Source organism: Zosterops lateralis (genome assembly GCF_965231275.1).
Source record: "Zosterops lateralis genome assembly, chromosome: 15".
Classification (NCBI taxonomy): domain Eukaryota; kingdom Metazoa; phylum Chordata; class Aves; order Passeriformes; family Zosteropidae; genus Zosterops; species Zosterops lateralis.
The window spans coordinates 12,716,772-12,740,756 of NC_139775.1; the positions used below are offsets into that span (position 1 = coordinate 12,716,772).

The 23,985-nt window shown below is 38.2% G+C and overlaps 1 protein-coding gene across 12 annotated transcripts in view; it reads right to left on the reverse strand.

Annotated features, from left to right (window-relative positions):
* Positions 1-23,985, reverse strand: part of RBFOX1 (RNA binding fox-1 homolog 1) — a 1,119,155-nt gene that overhangs the window by 498,820 nt on the left and 596,350 nt on the right. For all 12 annotated transcript variants that reach the window (XM_083872230.1, XM_083872241.1, XM_083872231.1 and 9 more), the window contains one exon: positions 11,985-12,032. In XM_083872230.1, coding sequence (XP_083728356.1) covers positions 11,985-12,032 — 48 coding nt within the window. The remainder of the gene's footprint in view (positions 1-11,984; positions 12,033-23,985) is intronic.

The window sequence follows — 23,985 nt, forward strand, 5'->3', positions numbered from 1 at the left end:
TGAGCCCAAGTAATTTCTTTCTTTCCCTATAAGTGAGTGGATGCTTTTTCCCCTCATGCAGTGAGACAGAGCCTCACTGGAATCACAGCTGCAATGTAAATACAGCAACCTTACCCAGCTCTCCCAATTATCTTAATTGCCGTGGCAAGGACTCAGGGAATGCCCAGAATTACAAAGTTTTTGGAGGTTTTTCAAAGGAATTTCAATCACCAGCAACATTGCATTTAAATTCATTTGGAAATGCCAGTGACTGTAAATAAGGCGACCTGGGCTGATTTAAGGATGAATTTCCAAGTACCTCGAAAGCATTTTCTTCTCACTGCAAACAAAAACTGGCCAGAACTCCAGCACCTGGTGTGTGGGGGGTTATTCTGCACAGCGCAGGAAAGCTGTAACAGCACAGACCTCTTTGAAAGAAACCAGCCCTCAGCTCAGATACAATCAGCTTTTTGGGACAGAATTTGGAAAATAAATGCAGCTGGAAAACACAAGCATGTGCTGATTTGTGCTCCGATCAAAACTAGGTCCATGCTGGACATGGACAACTTTTGCACTTGATGGATTGACAGAAAAAGCTCTATTTCCAAGCATCCCAAAGGAATGGAAATACAGCATCAAGGCAGATTCAGTAAAGTCCACTAGCTGGAACAACATTTAAAACAACATGGCTATTATGTTATATAATTAAAGTGTCAAATTAACTAGGGCTCTGTAAGTACATGGAAACAGGAAAACAGGTTTGCACATTTAAATGTCTCCCTAGAATGAGCTGCAGAAAAAATTAATTTCTACATCACATTATCTGTGATTATATTAAATAGTGTATATTGTATTAAATAATGTATATTGATTATATTAAATAATGTGTATTATAAAGTGCATTGGGAAATTACCATGTTGATCCTGTAGACTAAACATCAGACATTAAAAACCAACACTGTGGAATGGGTGGCAGAAGAGTAGTTTAATACACAAAACTTGGTCACTAAATTATGGAGAACTTCATACTTCACAGGACTGAAGCAATTAATACATGTTCTTAATTAATAATGTTCTTAATCTGACAATTTTAAGGAGGTTTTGATACAGATGAAGCTGTACTGGAGAGGTGGAGGGTTACTTTTCTGCATCCTATTGAAATTTAATGCTCTCATAGATTGGATGCAATACAGATTCTAAAGGTTTTCAATTTACCTTTTGCATTTTTTTTTTATTTAGACTGTGTAGTAAAGATTCAAAATTAATTGCATTTTAATAAACAGTGCATCAGAGTTCTTCAAAAGCATTTTATAGAATAGAACCAATACAAAAGGGCAAAGTTCTTCAGGTGTTCCAACTTTTCAAAACTACTCAAATGCTTTCATGAGAAATTTTATCCCAATGTCAATTAGAAATAAACTGAGTAAGCATTTTGTATCTTCAACAGCAGTGAAAAGGCATCAAAGCAGATATAAATCCAACCCTTTTAATGTGGAAATGTGTTTTACTGATTGGAAAAGAATGGTGGAGATACTGACTTGTAAGGCCACGAGAGCCAACCAGTGTGTTCTTGACTGGGTGTCACCTCAGAGGTAAAAAGCAAAACCTAAGTTTCTTTGTTTGCTGAGAATCAAAGAAATACTGCAATCTGTTTACAAGAAATACAGGCAGATGAAGACAAGGGAAATACAAGCCAACAACACAATAAAACAGCAATAAACTTGGTCTGCAAAGGCAAAAAGTTACAGGTGGTACCAATAAGAGTGTCCTAACTGATCATCTAAGGCACAAATAATGTTTTCCATCCAGTTGTTGTGACAGAACCTCAGTAAGTTTTTACCCCTCCCTGCAAATTTTGTCTTGATTTACTCATTAACCAATTGCCTGCTCAGCAAAAGGCCACAGCAAAGCAAAGATTTAAAAAAACACATCAACCACATTTGCTGAAACAGATGTTCCCTGCTGGATTGCAGACAATTCACACATATAACAAACCTGCTCTGTTCATTAGACTTCAACATTTATCAAGTCTTGAAAGTGAAAGACTTAACAGAGATCAGATTTTTTTTTTAAATGGCATTGTTTTAAAGTCAAATTGTTTGCTCCTTGCATGGTAGGCATATTGCCATTATCTAGGAAAAAAGCTAAATTAACTTCCTTTTGTGCATTAACCTCTTGATAGGGAAGGAGAAAAGGAAGGATAAAAGAAGCCTTATTTTAGACTTTAAATATCAGCATTCTTTTTTCAACATTTATGCCCTTTCTTTTTCAGAAATAATCCCTGATCTTTTAAAAAACAATTGTGAGACAGCAAGTATGACATAGTGGGACATGCCTGTACACCAGTCCTTATAGCATTGCCCTGGGTGTCCTGGTTTAGGTCTGAAGAGATGAGATAAATGGCAGAATCCCTGGATTTTCCTGACCTTGAGCGAGAAGAACAAATTTTTAGCTGAACTGTGCAAAACTGCTATGATTACATCAATCTAATCTGGAAAGCACATGGTTTATATATAAACCATGGTCTCTGGCTCATCCATCAAACTGAAAGACAATAAAACATACTTCTGTAAGAAAAAATTGGGAAAAAAAAAATCCATTAACCCTTATTTTACTCCTCACATATGAATCCCCAACGATATTTCAAAGACTGCAGGAACATGCATACATATTCAGGTTTCTAAAGATGGATATATATCATTTAAATGGAAGTGGTTTTGAAAGAACAGGCTTCGTTAGAGAAAAAGACACCCTGCATCATTGCTGAAGAAATCAGTTCTGAAATAATGGAATGAGGAAGTTTTGATCAAAAAGTTTTGATCAAACTGCCCAACCAACACCAGGCAGCCATAAAAAGCCATGTACTGCTACAGAGAAAAGATTCACCTGGCAAGATGTCCTGGGTTGCAGTGTAGGATGTACACAAAGTATTTATTCCCTCACCATCCCCATGAGCTGTTGGAACCAGGTGGGGCAGTGTTTTCCCAGGCCCCTCCTTTGGGCTCTTCTGCTCATGGCCCATCAATGCCTTGCCCAGGACTCGCAGGGAACTCCCTCCAGGAGCTCTCTCTGTTTAATGGGCCATCAAGGAGCCACTGCACGACTCCTCATCCCATTGGGAGATGCTCCCAATGCCCAGGGGGAGGAGCCAAGCATTCCCACCTGGAGAGAATCTGGGATTTGGGACAGGACAAGCAGCCCTGAGCCACTGGATTCCCAGAGGAGCAGAGCTCCCAGACCTTTCTGTGGGATCACTGCTTCAGGAAGAGCCCCTCACCTGGACTGCTCCCACCACCCTGCTCAGGGTGTGTTCTGACTCTGTCAGTGCTCCTTTGTGTTATTGCATTTATTTTATTTTATTTTTACCTTTTTACCTTTCTTCTTATTAAATTGTATTTCTGGCTTGGAACCTCTCACTCTTTTTGCTTTCAAACGATGACACAAGAGATCCAACACAACATAAAAAGACAAACTGGAATCAATGAGAAATGAATTGGATTACTGGACAGAAGCATATTCTTGCACGTGTTCAAACTACTGGGAAAGTATCAAAGCCAGCAGGTATAAAACCCCTTCCAAATGCCTGATTCCCCTTTCCTGATCCAATCACAGCCACGCTGTTAATCAGCCTGGACTCCAGCCCAGATATTAATTTGGCAAACAAAACAATCATCTGATTCAGTCTGTCCCCTTCAAAACTGCTGCAAACAATCTGCCACTGATGATCTTGCCATGCCTGTGCTCCTGGAAATCCATCTGATCAATTTGTGCTGAGAAAGAGAAGATAGTTACACTCACATACAAACGTAGCCTCAGGCTTTCCCCAGCCACCAGCAGTGTGTAAATTGTTCTCTGCTGCCCAAGGAAGTGCTGGGGTATGCACAGGGAAGGGAGGCAGCTCAAACAGTTATGGACTATTTTTGAGTAAAAATAAATAAACTCTGCAGATGAACTCATAGTGAGTATGAGCAAAAGGCTGCTGGCTCATCACTGACCACAGGGATCCTGTCCTGCTGCTGGGATTCCTTCCTGGAAACACTTGCAGCAGCTGGAGACTTCCTCTGCATCTCCTGGGGTTTGGCTTTGGTAAGGGATTTTTGTCTCTTCACTTATTAAATTATCTCAACTCATGAATTTTCTTGCTTTTACCTTCCATCCCAGTGGCAGGTGATGGGGGTATCAGCTGCTGCCTCAGCCAGCTCATCACAGGTGTCAAAACCTTTGGGTGACATCCTGTCCCTCCTCCTGCACTGTGACAATGCTGCTCAACATGAGCAACACTTCTGTTTGAACCCCTGTTTCCAGAGAGCCTCAATGCCCAACAGGAATTCCCACCAGGAGCCAACTCCTGGGCAGTACCTGGGTACAAACAGAGAGGAGCAATCACAGAGCTCCAGCTCTGGAGCCAAACATTCCTGTGGAGGATCCCAGGTCTGGCCAACAGACCCAGATATTGCTGCAGGCACAGAATTGAGCCCACATGAGCAGAGGGTCATGCACCACCTCTGCTCCCATCCATAGTTATGCTGAAGACATGGAGTAGAAGAAACAAATGAGAAATTTTAATACCTAATATTCCTAAATGTTTCCATAAGAATATTTTTTACTCTGGTTATAAGGAGAACAAATGCAAAAATATAAGCAGTGGTTCAATTCCTAAAAGGACTCAAATTTTCAATATCAAAATTTAAACTTTCCATAGAGATACAGTATTTGATACAGAAAGAACGTTATTTATCTCTCTCCATTTTATGATTTACAGAAATGGCCTGCATGGAGTTCTTCTCACAAATCTCAGGTGCCATTTCCAAGTTTCCTATACAATAATTTCAGTGAGGAGTACACAGGATTACATGACTTTTACACCACACAGAAGCAGCCTGAGATCAGAGCATTTGTCTGGTGTTAAATAAAACAATGCAACCTCTTCTATAGCAGCACTTTGGTGTGCTTGTCTCAACAGCAGCTCTACTACAAGGACTCAGAATAAATCATAAAACAACTCACATTTCCATTTCTTTTTTTCTGGAGAAATACAGAATCTCCAGATTTCAACTTCACCAATCGGACTCTTTAGGGTTAGTTCAGGAAAACAGGCCTGTCAGTGGCTATTTTCCTTACTGAGAGAAAAATTAAAATGTAGGAACAAAACATTTCTGTGCCTAAGCACAGGTTGGCAGTAAGTTAAATAAAATAAAAGGCCCCAACCTGGGACTCTTGTCTGTACAGAGATAATTTTGCTCACACCACTGTAAGGCCTCCCTCTTCCTTCAGTGTTCTTTAAACCAGCTCCAAAAAAACCCTCTGTGACCACAAAAATACCTGCAAATAATGTAGATCATAGATACATGTTGTCAACTCAGTCCTCCTTTATTAAATCTCCCACATCTTTATTTTAAAAAGGGCGAAAAAAGACAAGAGAAGGAAAAGTCAACTGGAAACTTTTTTTTCTCTAAAGCATCAATGCCCATGAAACTCTCTGGCACACCTAAACAAAATTTCAGCCAGGCTTGAGTCTCCCATTAATTAATTGTCAGTTAATTTTGACAAGTAATTAGCATGAAATCAGATTTCAGTTTTCCTTTTCTCCTCTGATTCTTCCCCCCTGAATCTCAATATATATTTTAACTTTGCATTTAGCCAAGTGTTAAAGCAAACAGTTTCTGTCTCCTGCCCTCTCCCTTGTCCCTAAGTGAAACATAATTACTTGTATGCAATGCAAGTACAGCACATATGAATATATGCCAAAGTAACTTGTGTATACATTTACTTCAGTGCTAATAAAATATTTTATTCATGCATATAAAAGAATGTTCTTTCTAGCTCAGTGAGCTTTTTAGGAGTTATTAGCAGGAATGTGTCATATACCTAATGAAATTTATTTCAAGGTAGAAGAGATTTTATTAAAAAAAAAAAAAAAAAAAAGTAAAATAAAGCCTGAGAACTAATTCTGTAGACAATCCCAGAATTACAATTTCAAGATTTATCAAAATATCTTCAAAATGCAGATTTGAAAAAAAAAAAAAAAAAAAAACCCTCCCAATATAAATATAATTTATTTGCAGCAGCAATCATGTTTATACACATTAATACAAAAATAGGAGATGTGCTGGCCCAAGGTGGAACAACTGGCAGACAGACACACCACAGTAAAAGGTTTTTTTAGCACTCTGCCTTATTGCAGCACAGGAAACGCACTATCCATGTCCCTTCTGTGTATTCAGCATATGTAAAAGTCATGCAGCAGAACACGTTGACACTTCAGTGGGAGGTCAAATTATTGTTTTGGCACTTCTGTCACGCCTGTCACTTCAATTCCACTTTATCAAATTACAGATTGCTAGATAGAGTTGGATTAGGGGGAAAGACAGACACACACACACAGAGGAGCAACTGTCACCACTTCAGTTGTGAAATCCCATAATTGCATGTCAGTGACAGCGAGAACAAGAGAGCAGTAATAGGGCTGACATTATGAGCATTCAAATACCAGGAAACTTTGCAGCAAGACTTTGCACTCTGTCAAGCCACATGCCAGAAAATGGACTGGATTTCTGAGCAATCCCTCACATTAGAATTGCCAATATTTATTAGGCTGACTAATGCAGTGGCTTAAGTTCCAGGGCAACTTTCAGCTCCCTGTTTTTTTTTTTTTTTTTTCCAGAAGTATTGCTTTTGTTTGAAAAGAACATCAAACTAAGACACAAAGGAGAAAAGAATCCTTTGATTTAAAAATATTGATGAAAGTAGTATGAATAATAATAAATACTGCCTAAACAATGTAGATTATGGGCTTGATTCAACTTTCTGAGTTTTAGGATCCCTGGAGTCCAACAGATCACGATTTCAAACAATTGTGAAGGAATCTGCCACGAATCCCAAATAACTTTTCAGGTAATAAACAAACAAACAACACACACACCACACACACCCCTTAGATAACTTCACCCTTCTGTGGAAGTTGTGGAAACTTCCAGCTCTCAAGAAGCGTCACCTAAATCTGACTTACATGAGCTGAGCTGTCAGGGGAAACATCAGCTGTGCCTGACAGGAGGATGCTATTCCTGGAACTGCTCGTTATTCCCCCTCTGGGTTACTCCCCCTGGCTCCTGAATTCCGTGGTCAACCCTCCCCACTCTGTGTGGTCCTGTCCTGCAGAGGTTCAGCAGCACCTGGCACTGCCTGTGCCACAGGGAATGAGGCAGGAGGAACACGAGTCATTTGTTCACTCTGTTACACACCAGAAGGGCCATTAATGTCCAAAATTTCCTTAGATTCCTCTAAATCTGCACCCAAATGCAATTGAGACACTTCCCTACCAATCCATAGGAGTCTGTGATCTTCTCTCACAACAACAACAAAAAATTATTTTAATGGGAGCAAAAATGCATCTCAATAAATTACACAATAATGCAGATTGCACGATGCCTTCACAAGGGAATAAAAATTACAGTTATTCCTATTATTTGCCAAAGAGCCCCAAAACAGCAGAAAAAGGGACTATCATGAAAGAAACCAGTATAATAACACATCCACATCTATGATGGTCCCTCCATGGTGCTTCTCACTATTTGATACCCTCCCTAATTCCCCCTTAAAGTAATTTGAAGATCAGAGAAATTGGATAAATACTTTCTCCTAAAAAAAAAAAATTATCTTAAACTTCCAGGAAAAACTTTATATGATCACTATGAGTAAATTAGACCAAAAAACTCAAAAAAACCTCAAAAAAACTGCAAAAAAACCTAAATAATAATAATTAAAAAAAAAAAAAAAAAAAAAAAAAAAAAAAAAAAAAAAAAAACCAGCAAGAAGCCATTGAATAACAAAGCAAAATATACTTGTAATGTTTTTTCTGCTGATTTTGTCTCAGGCACAGTTTATAACCTTTCCTACACCTGCCCTTCACACTTCTATATATCTCCCCATATGCAACTCAACCCATATAATTGTAAGTACTTTCCTCATAGGTGTTTTTAATTTGTTTGTGAAGTAATTTGAGTTCCACTGACAGAAGGTACTAAAGAAAAAAAAGGAGAAAAAAAATCATAAAATATTTCCCACAGCAGGCAGAGAAAAGGAGAGGCATTACTGCATACCCCATATCCCACAGCAGGTAATGGGGAGTTAGGAAACATTATGGCACTCCAGGGAACTTCCCCACCTTCCTGACCCCCAGCTTATTGCCCTGATGCACTGCCAGAAACTCTGCAGCTCTCATAAACCCTCTGGCTCCCAGCTCCACAGTGGGACATTTTCAACTCAAGATGCATCTCAAGAATATTCTCTCCATGAGGCAGTTCCCTCTCCAGGAGGGAAAATGCAGCAGGTCACCCCAAGGGTGACCTTGAGCCTCCCAATGTAGCCCTGGTTTGTGCCTGAAATGTTTTAATTTCTGAAATTCCTTTCCCAGGGAATTTTCTGGAAACAAGAGACATGTTTTGGTAACAGTAATTTGTTTATATTCTTTCCCTAGGTGGGACTTCTTCTTGACATCCCTCTGGTCTGACCAATGTCATTGAAGAGGTTTGTCTTTGTTTCACCAATCAAATTGGTCTGTGTAAAATAGTATAAAAAAAAGAAACACATCCCAAAAATAAAATAAAAAATAAATCATTTTCAACCTTCTAAAGTCAAAATCTTTGTGTCATTGTAGGGTATAACAAGGTCACCCAGCAGTGGTGTTGAGCTGCTGCTGAAAGGGGAATTTGCTGCAGGAACAGGCAGGAGAGTGACACTGCACAGCACAGCCCCATCAGGGGCAGAATAAACTGAAATCAAACAGCAGAAGAAAACATTCCCAGCACAGTAAAAATGAGCTGAGACAAAGTTTTCCAGCAGAGAAAGGTCACTGTAAGTTAACTTCCAGTTTTCCATTCCAGGGGGAAATGTCACACAAAGGATGTCAGGGGATGTAACTTTATACCAGTTTTGGGTTCACAACATTGCCATTCATTAATTTGGTGATATGACAATTGCAGAGTAAAACAAAGTATGTGCTCTATTCAGATCTCAAAGACAGAGCAGGATTGGGAGAAATCTTATTTACGGTTTCTTTTTCTTTTTATAGTTTTGAAGATTACTGTCTGAAGCAAGTCCCATTTAAACATATATTAAAAAAAAAAAACAAAAAAAAAAAAAACAAAAAAACAAACAAAAAAAAAAAAAAAAAAAAAAAAAAAAAAAAAAAAAAAAAAAAAAAAAAACAACTGCTCAGACCAAATAAAGATATGAACTGAGATTAAATAAAAAACAAGGAAGATTTATAAAATATGATTTTATAAAAAAAAACAAGGCAGGTTTTTCAGGCAATTGGAGATGATGCAGCTGTGTAAGGGCAACAACAACAAAAAGGAATTAGAAGTCTTCCTAGAGACAGACCGTGGTTTGGCTATTTTAAATGGAAAGATGTCAAAGGAATCCATGTGCTCTCCCTCTTGGCAAAATGGCAAATATCCTCATTAACTGCCTTCCACCAGAACCATTTTGCTTGTGCCCAACACACAGAGTTATGTCACAAAACATGGGTAAAAGAAAAAACAACCTGACCATATGTCATCAGCCTTGCAACATCACACAGGCTTTTGAATCACAACTCAAATTCCCAAACATCCCCTGGCCAGCAGATATCCATGTACTTTTTACAAAACTCACACGTGGTGTGTTTTTAACAGGTTTCTTCCCTTGACAATTTAAGGGTCACTTTTCTCCATATGTTCCTTTGAGGAGCAAAGCTGAGCCATTTCTGTGATCTGAGTCATTAAACATCCAATATTGTGATGTTCAGAATACGGTGATGGGAGAGCAAAATATGAAAGTTATGGGTGAAAAAAACATTTCACTATGTAAGAAATGAGCTGTACATGCATTTATGGGGCTTCTGCTGGGAATGGTAAAGGTAATTTAGTAATTCATAATTATCCAGGCCAGAGAGAGCAGACTTTGTCACCTGGTGTTCTCAGACCTGGGAGCTTTTAGCCTTGCAGAAAATAAATAAAATCCTTGCATGGTAAGGTCAGTTGAAGACAACAAAAGGAGAGACAGATCACAATGATGAAGTGGTTATAATAATTAACTGCTGTTTTGGAATTTACAGAATAATAGATTTCAAAATAACAAGTACAGTTATTGAATTTGAGTTTGCCTCCAGGCAATGCTTTAGTCATGGTTACATAAATTTCCACTTCAGGAGTTATAGATGAGGAAACTTCAAAAAAAAAAAAAAAAAAAAAGGAACACAAGAAAAGGCACCTTGCAGGTTTGTATTTTGTGGTTAACCGGGAAAATTTCCCATTAATTACTAATGATATAGTTCATTAGCAGTATATTTCATTATGGAAGTGCAAATTATTAGATACTAATGATGCATGACCTAATTGCAGTAGTTTGTCTTGATTTCAAGTTCGATGAAATAAAAATATTTATTTACAATGTTTCAGGTTTATGAATTACATTACACTCTTAATTGATGCTTTCAACAAACATGAAACAATGCATTAGTACTAACCAGGACTGATGGATCTGTGTTTGATGATCACTGGTAACTCTCTCCCTGGACTAGAAAGAACAAATTGGTGGAAGCTTCAGTTTTGGGACCAAACACAGAGAAAAGATGAAGCAGATCATGCAACGACAGGTGTTTATCACATTGCTGCTCTTTCAAAGGGCTTATACAAAATACCAAAAGGAAGAAGAAGGATTGAGGGGTTTTCCAGACAATCCCTCCTGCCAACTGCAGTCTCTGCATGTGAGAGCTGCATATCCTGAGCCACTGCAGGTGGAAAAAACCCTTCAGGAAACTCTGAACCCAGCTTAGAGCAGTCACTTTGAGCCACAAGGGAAGGCATCAGACACACATCTCCTGTAATTCCTCCTGAGGTACAAACCCTGACACCATAAACCACGAAAAAACCCCACAGTGTACTGGCAGCAGGCTGCAGCTCTGCTGGATAAAAGTTACAATACAAAGGGAAAATAAATCCAACACTTTAATAAATTGTTGTCCAAAGCTCGTCAGGCTCCTGACACCTTTTCCCATAATTCACATCACAGAAACAACCTGTGGCTTGGGCAGTTTTAGTGGTTGCTACTGACACTAAAAAAAAAGTCAGACCTTGGGGTTTAGAAGTGAGGTCCCAGGATGGATTTTAGCACAGTTTAAAGCAACATGAACCTAAATGGGAGCACCTGGAGAGTTTCATGGAAGCTGATGCTCAGAACCTGCAGCCTCAGTGGGACAGAGCGAGAACCAGGTGAATTAGAGACTTTAAATCACCTCATGTATTCAACACTTCCACAAACTCAGTTACTACTCCACACAGAAATATCCTGAACAGGTCTAGTAATCCAGATTTTCATGTTTCAACAGCAACAGATTTTCAAACAAAACACGTTACTCTCTTTAAAACTGGATTTATATTTATTTCTGATAATTTAATTGTTTTTTAAGATGAAGGCTTCTTTGTGAAGCCTTTGCTTCTTGGTTAGCTTTGACCATGAGTGAGGTGAAGAGCACAACAGAAAACCTATTTTGTATCTGGTTTATATTTGTCCACAAATAATAAAACTGGAAACATTTGTTTTAATCAACCCTTTGAAACAAAGGAAAAAAACAAAGGTTTTGAAGGTACTACTTAGAAAGCAAGAAAAAGCAATCATCTCGCTGTCTTACAAATATTTAACATGCCAACTTTATCATGAAAGACACACAATAACTCTTAATAATGTAAATTAAGAATAGGAAGTGAAACTACCTTGTAAACTTTTGTAGTATAAAGAGATTAAGATTATAATTCCCTTCTGAACAAGCAGGTGTTCTAATTTCTAGTATATTCAATAGAGTTTTGTCCCATTGAAGTTAAAATACAACATGAGCACATATGCATATAAAGAACCATAAAATAATTTCATGTTTTAATTAAAAAAGAAACCCAAAATGCACAAAACCAGAGAAAATCCCAGCTACAAGAGTTGCCTGAAAAACCACATTAAAACAGGCCACTTACTTTTCTGTCCTCAGTTTCTACACCAGAACTGCACTCTGCTTTAGTGTCCTGAAATACAAACAAGAGAAGCTCATGTCACATTGACCAGCCCTGGGGGAGTAACTCAGCATGAAGAACTGTTATTTTTGTACACAGAGTTATTTAATATACAATGTTTAGTATTGTGCCTTTAGGTGAAGTTTATTAAACTTTACTACAGGCCTAAATTTAAAGACAGGACTGAAAGAACACAAAAAAAACTCCAACAAACCCTACTTATTTCAACCTGGTGTAGCCAGTTCTCAGGAAAAAATATTTTTAAAAATATATTTTTATAGATATAAATATAGATTTTTTTAATATACATTTTCTTTTTTACTTCCACCTTGAGGAAAATATATTTATTAAAAAAAAAAAAAAAAGGGAGCAATAAACAAGTGATGGAAGCTGCAAGAAATATAAAGGTAAGCTAAAGAGGAAAAACTACTCAACCTTCTGTCTGTTATCAAGTGCTAACTGGGATGATAAATATTTGTGTCTGAATCTCTGAATTGCAATGTTCAAGAACAGATAATATCATAAACACGATAAACTCTATTTATGATAAACATGTAAGTGTGTGTGTGCACAGCCTTGTACATGTGTGGATATTTTGGACAAATGATCTCAAACCTACTGACACCCAACACACAGTCCTTTTACTCCTAAAGTGTTTTGACTCATCGAACCTGTGGATTTTTGTGCTGAAGACACACAGGGAGAATGGCTATGACAAAAATTCTACTCTGAAAGGCATTTATTGACTCACATTCACCCTTTTTACAGCAAGTTACTGCTGGAAACTGAATAAGCCAAATACAATTCAAGTCACTAAATTGTAGAAAAGTGACCTACTAATTTTCTTTTCAACTTTACTTTTCTAGTGAGGATATTCTTGGAAACAAATTTTTGCTTAACTATTGCAGTTTAGAGATTTCTATTGGGAAAAGAGTAACACATGGCTGAGGGACAATTTTTTTGTGAAAAAATTTTTTTTTCTCAACCTCTCACCAAAATTTTAACTACTCCAATCAGATCTCACATTATTGGTTAGTTACTTGTACATAAATTCCAATGCTGATAGCAAATAGCAGCTCCTATTAAAAATGAAAATAAATTTAAGAATTTATGTTTCTTCAACAGCATGTCTATTCATCTTAAATGAAGGACTGGTTTTACTTCAAAGCCAAAGACTTCTTACCTACAAAACTACAAAATATTTTTAAAAATTAAATCGTTCAACCAAGTGAGATGAAGCAAGTTTTCCTGGGAAAGAAAAAAAAAAAAATAAAAAAAAACCCCTTTAATTCACAGCAAATTATATTAAAGATGGTTTCAAGAGGCATATGGAGTTGTTTCACTTCTTAAACAGCAAAAAACCATTTGTTATTCCAGCCAATCTAATATATCTAATACTCTTTACATCCCATCACTTTTCATGGGGAGCCAGATTGCACTTTGTGGGATATAACACTCAAAAGATTTCTTTGGATTTCCTGGCAGGCAGACAGTGTCTCCCCACGTCTCCCATGTGGAGGAGAAGGAAATACTCTCTGCCTACAGGCTCACTTCCTGAGCTGTCCTGTTGGGATATTTACATTTACTTCTTTTTGGGGAGAGAGGAAAAAAAAAGCTCAGCTCTTCCAAAGCCATCTCCCTCAGGGGAATGAATTCAAACTTCATTAGCACCAGTGATGTTCATGTCCTATCCGTGCCCCAAGTCACCTTTTGGAAAGAATGTAATGTTCTTTAACATATTTATTGGTTAATCAAAAATGAATCATCTCTTCCCACATTACCAAGGACAAGAGTGGCTCTGTCTCACACACTGACCTGAATTAACTGAAAGCAGAATAAAGTAGCTCCTCTCAGGCTGCAGCCACAGCTATTACAGGCTCTCAGCATGATGAATATGCCCAAAGACCCAACAGCACTCTGATCCCTCCTGCTGCCCATGGAACAGTTCAGTTTGCTATTCCCCACTGTCCTTTCCCATTAAAAGCAATTTCTAAGAAGCCTGAGTTCATGAGCATTCATTACTCAATGAAAAATGCAGTTTTACCTGGCTGAAACAGAACTCATCTCTCTCCCAGCACATCTGCACTGCCCTGGGGTGTGGAGCAACAAAGAAAGGACACAAGTGGACACAGCCCTTGTGGGACCAGCCCAGCTGAGCCTCTCCTGCTCCAGGAATTAATGAGATAATGAGCCTCACCTGGAGCTGGGCCCGGCCTCCAACTGACACCAGCCCAGGGAAAAGGGTCAGGCTGAACCGCAAATTACAGCTTTTCTATTCCCTGTGTCATCCCTGAACACCAGACAAGCATTTCACCCCTCAGTGTTTGGTTATCTGTCCAAAGATATGGAAAGTGAATATTTACAAATTAACCACTGCATTTTTAGCAATGAAAACCACTTCTGCATGGGGTCAATCTCACTGCGAGGATGTGTTATTTTTGAAATTGTGTACAGTCAGATCCAGCTGAAGAAGTAACCAGCAGTTGTCCTCAAGACTACACACCTGGATTCAAACTTCTGCACAAGGGCAAGATAAAAACCAATTAATTTTCCTAAGCAATTAGTGTTGTGATTCTTTAAACCAGTGAAGCCACTGACTTAATCAAATCTATGTTTAAATATAAATATTAGAGTATATGTCTACATCCTACATATACCTCTTTTAAAGAAAAAGAAAATGTACACAGACTCTAAGATTTAAAAACCATCAAAATGAATCATCTGTCAATCTCAGAGCAAGAAGGGAAGAAATGAGAATGTTCTTCTCTGGGAGACATCTGTGCCACTTTCTCTAAGTGCAAAATGACAAAGTGCTGTCACTTCATATGTGTATTGCAAATTTCCCAGCTCTGTGAATTGAGATGGAGAAGCTCCTTTGCTGTAAAGCAACTGTAAAATCCCAGAGATCTGAACAATGTATCAGGAACCTTCATTAATGTTGTTACATCACAAAAAAAAAGAAGTAAAAGCCCAGAAAATACTTTTCTTCTGAAGAATTATTTTAAGCAAACTATATAATGATAGAATTCTTCACAGGGTGTTTCATGGGAAAGAGAGAATTAAATCTTATCCATTTCAGTTTTAAAACCAACATAATTCCTTTTTTCTCTAGGTGTCACTGCATAACAGCAGTAACATAATTACCAACACAATTACTAGTATATAGTAATTAGCGATATAATTACTAATAATATTATTAAAAAGACATGAAGAGCTCTGTGTTTTATATAAATTGTCTTTTTGGGTGGCAGCAACAGGGAAACCAAGCAAGGTTTTCTGCAGAACATGGGGAGCAGTGCAGGACAAGCACAAGTTTAAGGGCTGGGATTTTTCAAGTTTAACACACTGGGCCCTTGAGGAACAAATCTACCACCTCCATCAACAGCAGCACTATAAAAATATTACAGAACAGAGTGAAATAAAAGCTCTAGAAAGCAAAAGTAATTATTGGTAGCAGCATGGCCCTTCAGGAGAATTTGGCTTTAGGATGCAGTAGAAATCTGTATATACTTTATATTCCACAGTTTCTGAAATTCTACATTTAATTTCACCACTCGGGTTCTTCTGTAATATCAAGGATGAGCGGTAGGTGGAAGCAAATAACCTTGTAAAATGCTGTTCAGCCTCCCGTGAAAGAGAAACCTATTGCTGGTCTGGTGTTCTATACGTGTCCTTGGCACCCCAACAAGTGCCAACAAATAATTGTTTTTTCTTCACAATTCTGGCTTCCAGTTTCATGAAGCAGATTAGAAATAAAAGGTGGTTTGCATCGTTTGGGTTTGTTTTTTTTTAGGTATTAATTTGTACACCTGAGATGGACTCCTTTCAATGATTAAAGCATTTGTAAAAATAACATGATCTTAAAATAAGAATATATATATATATATATACAAATATATATAAAATCAAAAAGTACACAGTCAAATTCCAGGTTATTGATTTTTCTGCATATTTTTATTGACTGTTAAACATCTCAAAGCCCTGAATTATTAAGGAAAATACTTAATGTATTTCTCTGTCCGTTGGCCATTATGTTTCATTATTGCTGCTAACAAACAGGCTGCCAGCAGAAGAATTCATTTGAATTTCATATTAGTTCTATTTCATCCGTCCCAGAGAACAAATTAACCACACTGTAATACTTACTGAAGAAGAAAATAAATGAAAAATGAAACCTCAGAATGTGACATTCAAAGTCTTCACTGGGTTTGTCCCCAGCAACTCAGGCAGAAGCCTCATCAAATTAACAAACCAATTCAAGGATTTGAATGGCTTCAACAGTTGCAATGTCAAAGATGTAGGAGAGGAGCTTTATTTGGAAAGAAATAGCTTCATCTCTATTTACTAACATTTGTGGACCAAGAGGTTTTGTGTCTACAAGCTCAAACCAGGGGCAAACTGCACCTATTTCTGATGCCTCAGGGCAGCCTTGGGGCAGTTTGAATGGAGACAAAAAGGAAACAACCCATCTGATCACAGAGTGAAAATCAAACTTCTCCAGATTTTAGGGAGTTTTCTTGTCTTGTTTCTTGACTGTAAGAGGCAGGTTGGCAGGACTCGTGGAAACTGAACTGACAAATTTTTATAATAATAAAAAAAATTACTGCTTATAAAAATACTGCTGTGTTTTTAATAGATATTTGAAAGGGCTGGTGTGTGTGTGTGCCCTCCCACACAGCCACCCACCACCCTGCTGTGCCAGTGAACACCAGCTCTGCTTCCTTCTGCTCCCAGCCCTTTGCTAATGCTCATTTACACTTCCCAAGGCTATCAAGAGTTAAAACTTGATTTTATTTGCCTCCCTCCAAGGAAATATTTGACTTTTTTCTCTTGTTTGAGGGACCAGGCGCTGCTGCTGCTGGAGCTTTATGGACTGGAGTGTATAAAACCTTCCCACTCCTCTTTCTTTTCCTTCTCTCACCTTCAGCAGTTACTTGTCCTTTCCTCAATGCTCTCCAGGCACTCAGAGATGCACAGACACGTCTCTGCACAGCACAATCGTCGTGCCTCACACTCCCCTGCTCTCTCCAAACAGAGGTTTCATTAGCCCAGGGATGCAATCCCTCCACCTTTCTCCTCACACAGCCCAAACTCACACCTAAAATAGGCACATTTTCACAAGATACAGACATAACTTTAAGATGTGAATCAGTATCCAGCTGTAAATATTTGCTTTTGGAGCCTAGATCAAGTTAAGAATAAAATTTGGGCTAGGAAATATTTCATTTTTAAAGCTGGCAACAAAAACTGACTTTTGGTGAAGTTGTCAGTTTGGACAGTACAAAAACACTTAAGATTCCTAAATGCAACATCAACTTGACCTGCAGGTCAAATCTGAAATTCCTTTTCTGTAGGTCCCTCTACTTTCAAGGCTGAAAATACACACAACTGTACATTTTAACAGATTTAAAACTGTTAAAACTGGATTTTTAAACTAAATTTCATTCATGTAATAAAATTGCCTTAGGTGTCAACAGCCTCATGAATATATTTGAAATCACAGAAATCTAGGTGGGCAATAGATATTCCTGATAAATTCAAGGAGTTGTTGAGAAAGCTGCTGATGTGATTTCAGCACAGCCACACACTGTGGGAGCTGGGTAAGGTGACAACTGGCAATGTATACCCAGAGTACAGATGCAACTTTTAGAGAAAAAAACCTAATTTGACACTTTATGTTTTTTAAATTAACAACAGCACAAGGCCACAACACAATTCCTGAAGAATGTATTTTTTTCAATCAGGTTTCCTAAAAATATAAAGCATATAAAGCATATAAAATTGCGTCATACCTCAGACACCTAAAAAAACTTTAGAATATTGAATTTAATACTTAGAATTTAGAAATTAAATTTGGCCATATTTGACAGGGAAGTAAATAGAAGCTCAAGGATATTCCTGTATTTTTCACAAATTAAAGAGCTTGCAAAGCCATGCCCTACTCCAGCTGATAAAAGACCCCAAAGAGAGGTGAGGATGCAGAGAGGAGAATTCACTTTATGAAGTGAAGATACTGAAGTGGCTGCCAGAAGGAGCCTGTGTTTGCTGTGTGGGCATAGGGTACAAATCAATAATAAAACTATTTCGCTAAAGTCCAATTTTCACAAAATAAGTTGCTTCAAGACTGAAGAGGATTTTGGTTGAACTTTTAAATGGAGTTCAGTCATTTTGGGTTATGTAGTGATAAAAAGCATAAATTTTAAATCAAATAGTGATTTTTTTCAGGCTTACAGAGTGCCAGGACTGGAATTGTTTAATGACAGAAAATGTGTGATGGCTGCAGAAGTGCCTTGGAAAATTAGGGCTCTGTAAAAATCCATTTTCTTTTTGATATCACACTACACTTCTGACTATCACAAAAAGTCGAGTTTTATGCTTTTAATATGTTTTCACAAAATATGGCTGTTTCTGTGCAGCAAAGCAGTTACATTCCCAATAAGCTGGCTCTGTATTTACTGTGCTTTCTTGAGTAAAAAAGTGAAGCAGAATTTCATGTTGGACTCAAGACTTCTCTTAATAAACAACCCACCAACGTTCTCACTTCAGCCTCGCTGAGGGGGAGTGAGTGGGGCTCTGCTGCCTACTGGGGTGAACCCAGAGCCATCAGAAACTCCAAATGTTTCAGCTCCTGCTTATTCTCAAAAGTCACGAGGACTCAGGTCAAAAATTATGGGTGTTTCATGCACTGAGAATGATTTCAGCTTCCTGGCCCAGCGCTGTGTCACTGCACTCATAAGAAGGCAGAACCAAAGGCAGAGGTTAACACTGCATCCAAAGGACTCTTCTTACCATGAACAAGCTCAAAGGGAGCTCTGATGATGACAGCTCAACATCCAGGAGAAATAGAGAATTGGACTGCAGCCTCAGGCAGCAAGTTGGTATAATTTAGCTTTGAGGAGTTTTCTTATCGACAAACAGTCAGATATTTTTTTTTGTTCTTGTTGGCAAGGAGAGAGTGACTGAGATGTCATTTCTTCTTCCATGCCCAGGGTAGGGAAAACAAGCCCAGTTTGATTTGAAACATCTGCCAAGCTGTGCTGTCAGGAAGGCAGCAGAACCTTTTACTTCCCCAAACATTTCCAGAAGCATCCAGAGCTGAGGAGACCCCGGTCACATCAGAGCCCATGTACTGTGAACTCAATATTTTCTGAGCCTGAGCTCTTCCCAAGGGAAACTTTTCAACAGTTTTTCTTATTTCCCAAAACAACCTTGTGTAAACAATATTCCTGTCCCATAACAACAGGTGCTGTTTGCTATTTCTGTTCCTGAGCCAATGGCAGAGGTGTCAGTGCTCTGGACCAATAACGTGCCTTTAGCACAGCGTGTTATAAAAGGGCTGAATGGATTGTGAATAAACCTTCTGATTTCTGCTGCCTTCTGACTGGAGTCAAATATCATTATTTCGTGTCCTATTGTGACAGGAGGGGGCTCTGGAGCAGTAAATGCTCTCCAGGAGGGGAAGGATGGAGAAGGATGGAGCACACAGCTCACTGGGCTCTGCACATCCCGGGTTTCAGAGTTGCAGCTGCATCTCTTGTGTCGGTCCCGCCGTCTGCAGGGGCTGAGCTGTGGATTGATTGTTGAAAGACACGAGCAGAGACTTCACCACCATCAGATTTTCAAACATCACACTTCTAGTCCTGTGCCGATACTTTTCTTAATAGGTTTAGGCTGGTCCAAGACTTGCAAAGCTGGAATTATTGCTGGATTCTTATTTGAAATATTTGCACTTTGAGCCAATGGCAGAGGTGTCAGCCCCATGGACCAATAACATGACTTTAGCACAGTGTGTTATAAAAGGGCTGAATGGATTGTGAATAAACCTTCTGATTTCTGCTGCCTCCTGACTGGAGTCAAACATCTTTATTTTGTATCCTATAGTGCAGCACACCCACTGCCCTGGCACAGGGCAGAGCTCAGCCTGCCAAGGGAAACAGCCTCACGTCCCTGGCACAGATTCCTGCTCCCAAATCCTCAGCACTCAGCATCCCCAGGACGTGCCCTGCTCCCAGGGCTGCAGTTCACAGCTGGGCTCCCACTGAAGTGTCCCAGCACTGATAGCATGGGGTTAAAATGCTTCTAAAATCATGGGAATTGTATAATAGATTCAGGAGGGGTGAAAATAAAGGTTGGGCCTGGGTAGGCCTGGGAAAAGGAACCAGGGGCTGGATAGGCCCTGGGAAAAAAGGTTGGGTTTTGTCTTTACTAAGATCATGTGAAACTGCACCTACATAATCATGATATGATAGATGATATGATTGTTAATTGTAATGATTGTTTGGTCATTGAATATGATTATTGTTTAATCATAATAAGAATAATGAATAAGAATCATAATAAGAATCATGAGAAACTATGCTTGGGGGGCCTGATGAAAATTACAAGAAATCATGCTCGGATGAGATCAATGTATAAAATAGAACAATAAGGGTTTAATAATTAATTTTTATATAGTTATATAATAAAAGGGTATAAAAACATGTCCATTTTGAGTCCATGTCAGAGTCAGATTTGGGTCTGTACCCTGCACCCCTCATTCCCAGAGCTCTCCAATAAAAGCACCTCCATATAATCATTCTGTGATTATGTGTTTCAAGGCTGACAGCCCCACATCCATGGGCTGCTGGAGTCACACACAGTGCATTGTTCCTCCTGCAGCTTTTCTTGGCTGTTTCCCCCAAACAGAGGCTTTGGCAGCACTAAAGTGATGAGCAAAGGACCACTGAACACAAACAGCCCTGGCAAAAGAACAACTCTGTCTCAGTCCTGGTCAAGAAATGAAAAAAAACCAAAAACAACCAACCCAATCAACCTCCCCCCACCAAACAAACCATAAAAACACACAGCCCCTTCATGATCCCAAACCCCTTTCTTCAATTGTGCCCATAGATTTTGTGCTTTTGTGTATAGATCCATGTGCACTGAGGAATTAGCCTTCTTCTTAAATAAAGAATATTGATTCCTTCGTTGTAGTAAATACTTTTAAATATACCAAGGTAATATTTTTAATTGGAGTGCAGATAATAAATATCTCTGTGTGATACTGTACAGTATATGAGGACATTTCAGCATATAACTGAAATATAACAGTTCCTGCATTTTCTTTATAACTGATTTCACTCCATATTCAGACTGGCAAATGTTTTTCCCCCATAGGTGTGTGTGAAAGATGAATGCAAAAAGGAGCTATGGCATTTGGGAGAAAGAGGTGCCAGGTAATCTTAAAGCAGCATAAAAAGAGGTTAATAAACAGATTTGGATCAGTCAAAAACTTAAGAAAACCAGTTTCCTGCTCCTTTAACTTGTAGAGAAATGAAGGGGAAAAAAAAACGTAGCCATCAAAATGCTTTTTTAAAAAGTTTTTTTGTTTTTTGTTTTTTTTTCATTCTTTATTTGTCTCATAATCTGCAATTTCTCACTCACCAGACAGGTTAAATCATCTATCCCCAGCAGAAAATCCAGCAGGAATGAAGCATCAAGCATCACACTGTTGACTTTCAGGAGCTGTCCAGCACTAAAACCTCTATAACTCTCACTCTCCCTCCTGTCTGAACTCAAAGCTTTTCTACTTAAATGCTCCAGCCATGGGCTGGCCTTAGGATTGAGGCTGCAGCCTCCTGACCATTCCAGAGGGGATAAGAACTCATCTCCCTGAGCAGGGCAAGGACTGATTTACCTGAGCAGGGTTAGAACTGATTTACCTGAGCAGGGCAAGGGCTGATTTACCTGAGCAGGGCAAGGGCTGATTTACCTGAGCAAGGTAAGGACTCATCTACCTGAACAGAATAAGAGCTCCTTTATAATTTCATAACCAGGAGATTTTATCTCACTAACTCATCCATCCTGTTTCAGCAACTCCTCATCTTTTTGGCCTCTGAAATGTCCCGTGGCAATCCCACAGTTTAATTACATATAATACTAAAAAATACCCTTTTGTTGGGTTTGAATTTGTTCATCAGCAGTTGATTGGGTGTCAACAGTTTGTTTCACCAGTGAAAAAGTGAATAATAGCTAGAGCAGTATTTAAAATGCATCAAAGGTCTCTCTCAAATAAATATTACAAATAACACCAACACATTTCTCTCAATCCTAAGGAAAATCCTTAATGTCTTCCCTGTAGCCTTCAACTATTTAACACTTGATAAAATCTGAATGTTTCAGTTTAATTAATGAAGTAGGTGATTTGTTGATCCAGGAAAAAGAGATTGCCACAATTATTTCAAAATTCCATTTAAAAGATTATCTCACCAAATCTAATGGCATTAAATAAAAATAAAAATCTTTACAAAATGAAGCATTTCATATTAAGAAATGCCAACTCAGCATGGCCAAAAGGATCTGAGGGATAAATTTACATCAGAGATGTGATCATCTCCACCTGCTACCCCCATATTACATTTTCTGTCTGTTCTTTCCATATTATAGACTGAAATACACAAGTGTGTGCTTTTGATAAAGTTTTTCTTCCAGTTCAATCGAGTTACCCAAGCATGAATACAGGATGGTATTTAAGCTGCACCATTTAAAACAAAGTAAAACAGTGACAGGAGATCAATTTCAAAGCTCAAAAACCTCATTACATAAAGCCCACTTTCTGATGGAGCACAAATGGCACTGGTCCTGAACTCAGAGCATTGCTTTGATGAATTATTTTCAGCCCATGGTGAGTGTAACTGCACACATTTCCCTTAAACCGGAAAGTTGTTAGAATCACATTGGAGCAGAAAAATGTATCTCTCCTTCTTTCTCTATAAACCAGGTTAATACACTTTTATTTGATCTGGTAAATTTTCTAAAATACTTCTTGGCAAGACCAATTCAGAATTTATGATCCTAATATACTGAAAAAATTTTCCTTAAAGACTGAACACAAATCCTAAACCTTATAGGGGGAAAAAAAAAATCCACAAAAAACTTCTTCATGGAACTTGAATTTTAGCAGCTTGTGCTCTCAATCCTCCTATAATTTAACCCAAGATGGGATGAGGGAGAACAGGCTGACAGGTGATATATGCTTCCTATTTTGCTGTTCACATAACCATTAACAATAACTGCAATAGAGCCCATGAATGATAACGACCAGACACTCACTGAACTGGAAAATCCAATATTCTTCACCAAGGTGAAGGGGGTGGGGAGGTAGCAGTGGATCTATTAAAATAATTGGGCCTCAACTAATATGGAATATGTCAGCTCAGTAAACAATGTGCCCACAAAGTGGTTTCTTATTCCTTATCTGTTCTTAGGATTTTACTGGGGTGGTGCTGGTAGCAATAGTAGTAATAACAATAACAATAATTAAAAAATAATTTAGTAGAAATGAGTGGAAAGAATCACTGTTATAATGTACACAGGCTAAAACTTTTCTATCTAGGACACCATCCTCTCTAAAAAAGTAAAAAAAAAAAAAAAAAATTAAAAAGCCTAAAAACCCCTCAAAAAGCAAAACAAAACAACAACAAAAAAAACCACCCACCAAACAAACAAACAAACAAAAAAGAGAGAACAGGTTAAAACCAAAACCAATTACAACCTGAATCTAAGGACTTTTCTTAGCTGGATTCCTGAAATTTAACCAGCTTCAGATTTCATTAATACAAGTGCATCAAATTACAAACTCTCCAAAGAACTACTCATAAACTTTGCATTTCTTCTTCTTCTTTAAGGCAAATTTCAGGGGTGTAATCTTCATTAAAACTGAAATGATAACGAGAGTTCCGTCTCAAATGGTGCCAACAGGAACTGGGAGATCCCTGGCAGTGCTGGGTTATTTTATCACTGATTTCAGCCCAAACCCCAAAGAATTAACATGAAAGCATTTCATACACATGGCACATTAAGGTCCAGATTCCTTGTTATAGTAAAGCCAAATGTTTAAATTTCCTCCCCAAAAGCAAACAGCAGTATTTTTTAAAACGTATTTTAACTCACTATTATAAAAGAAAGTGATATTTTTATTAATTCC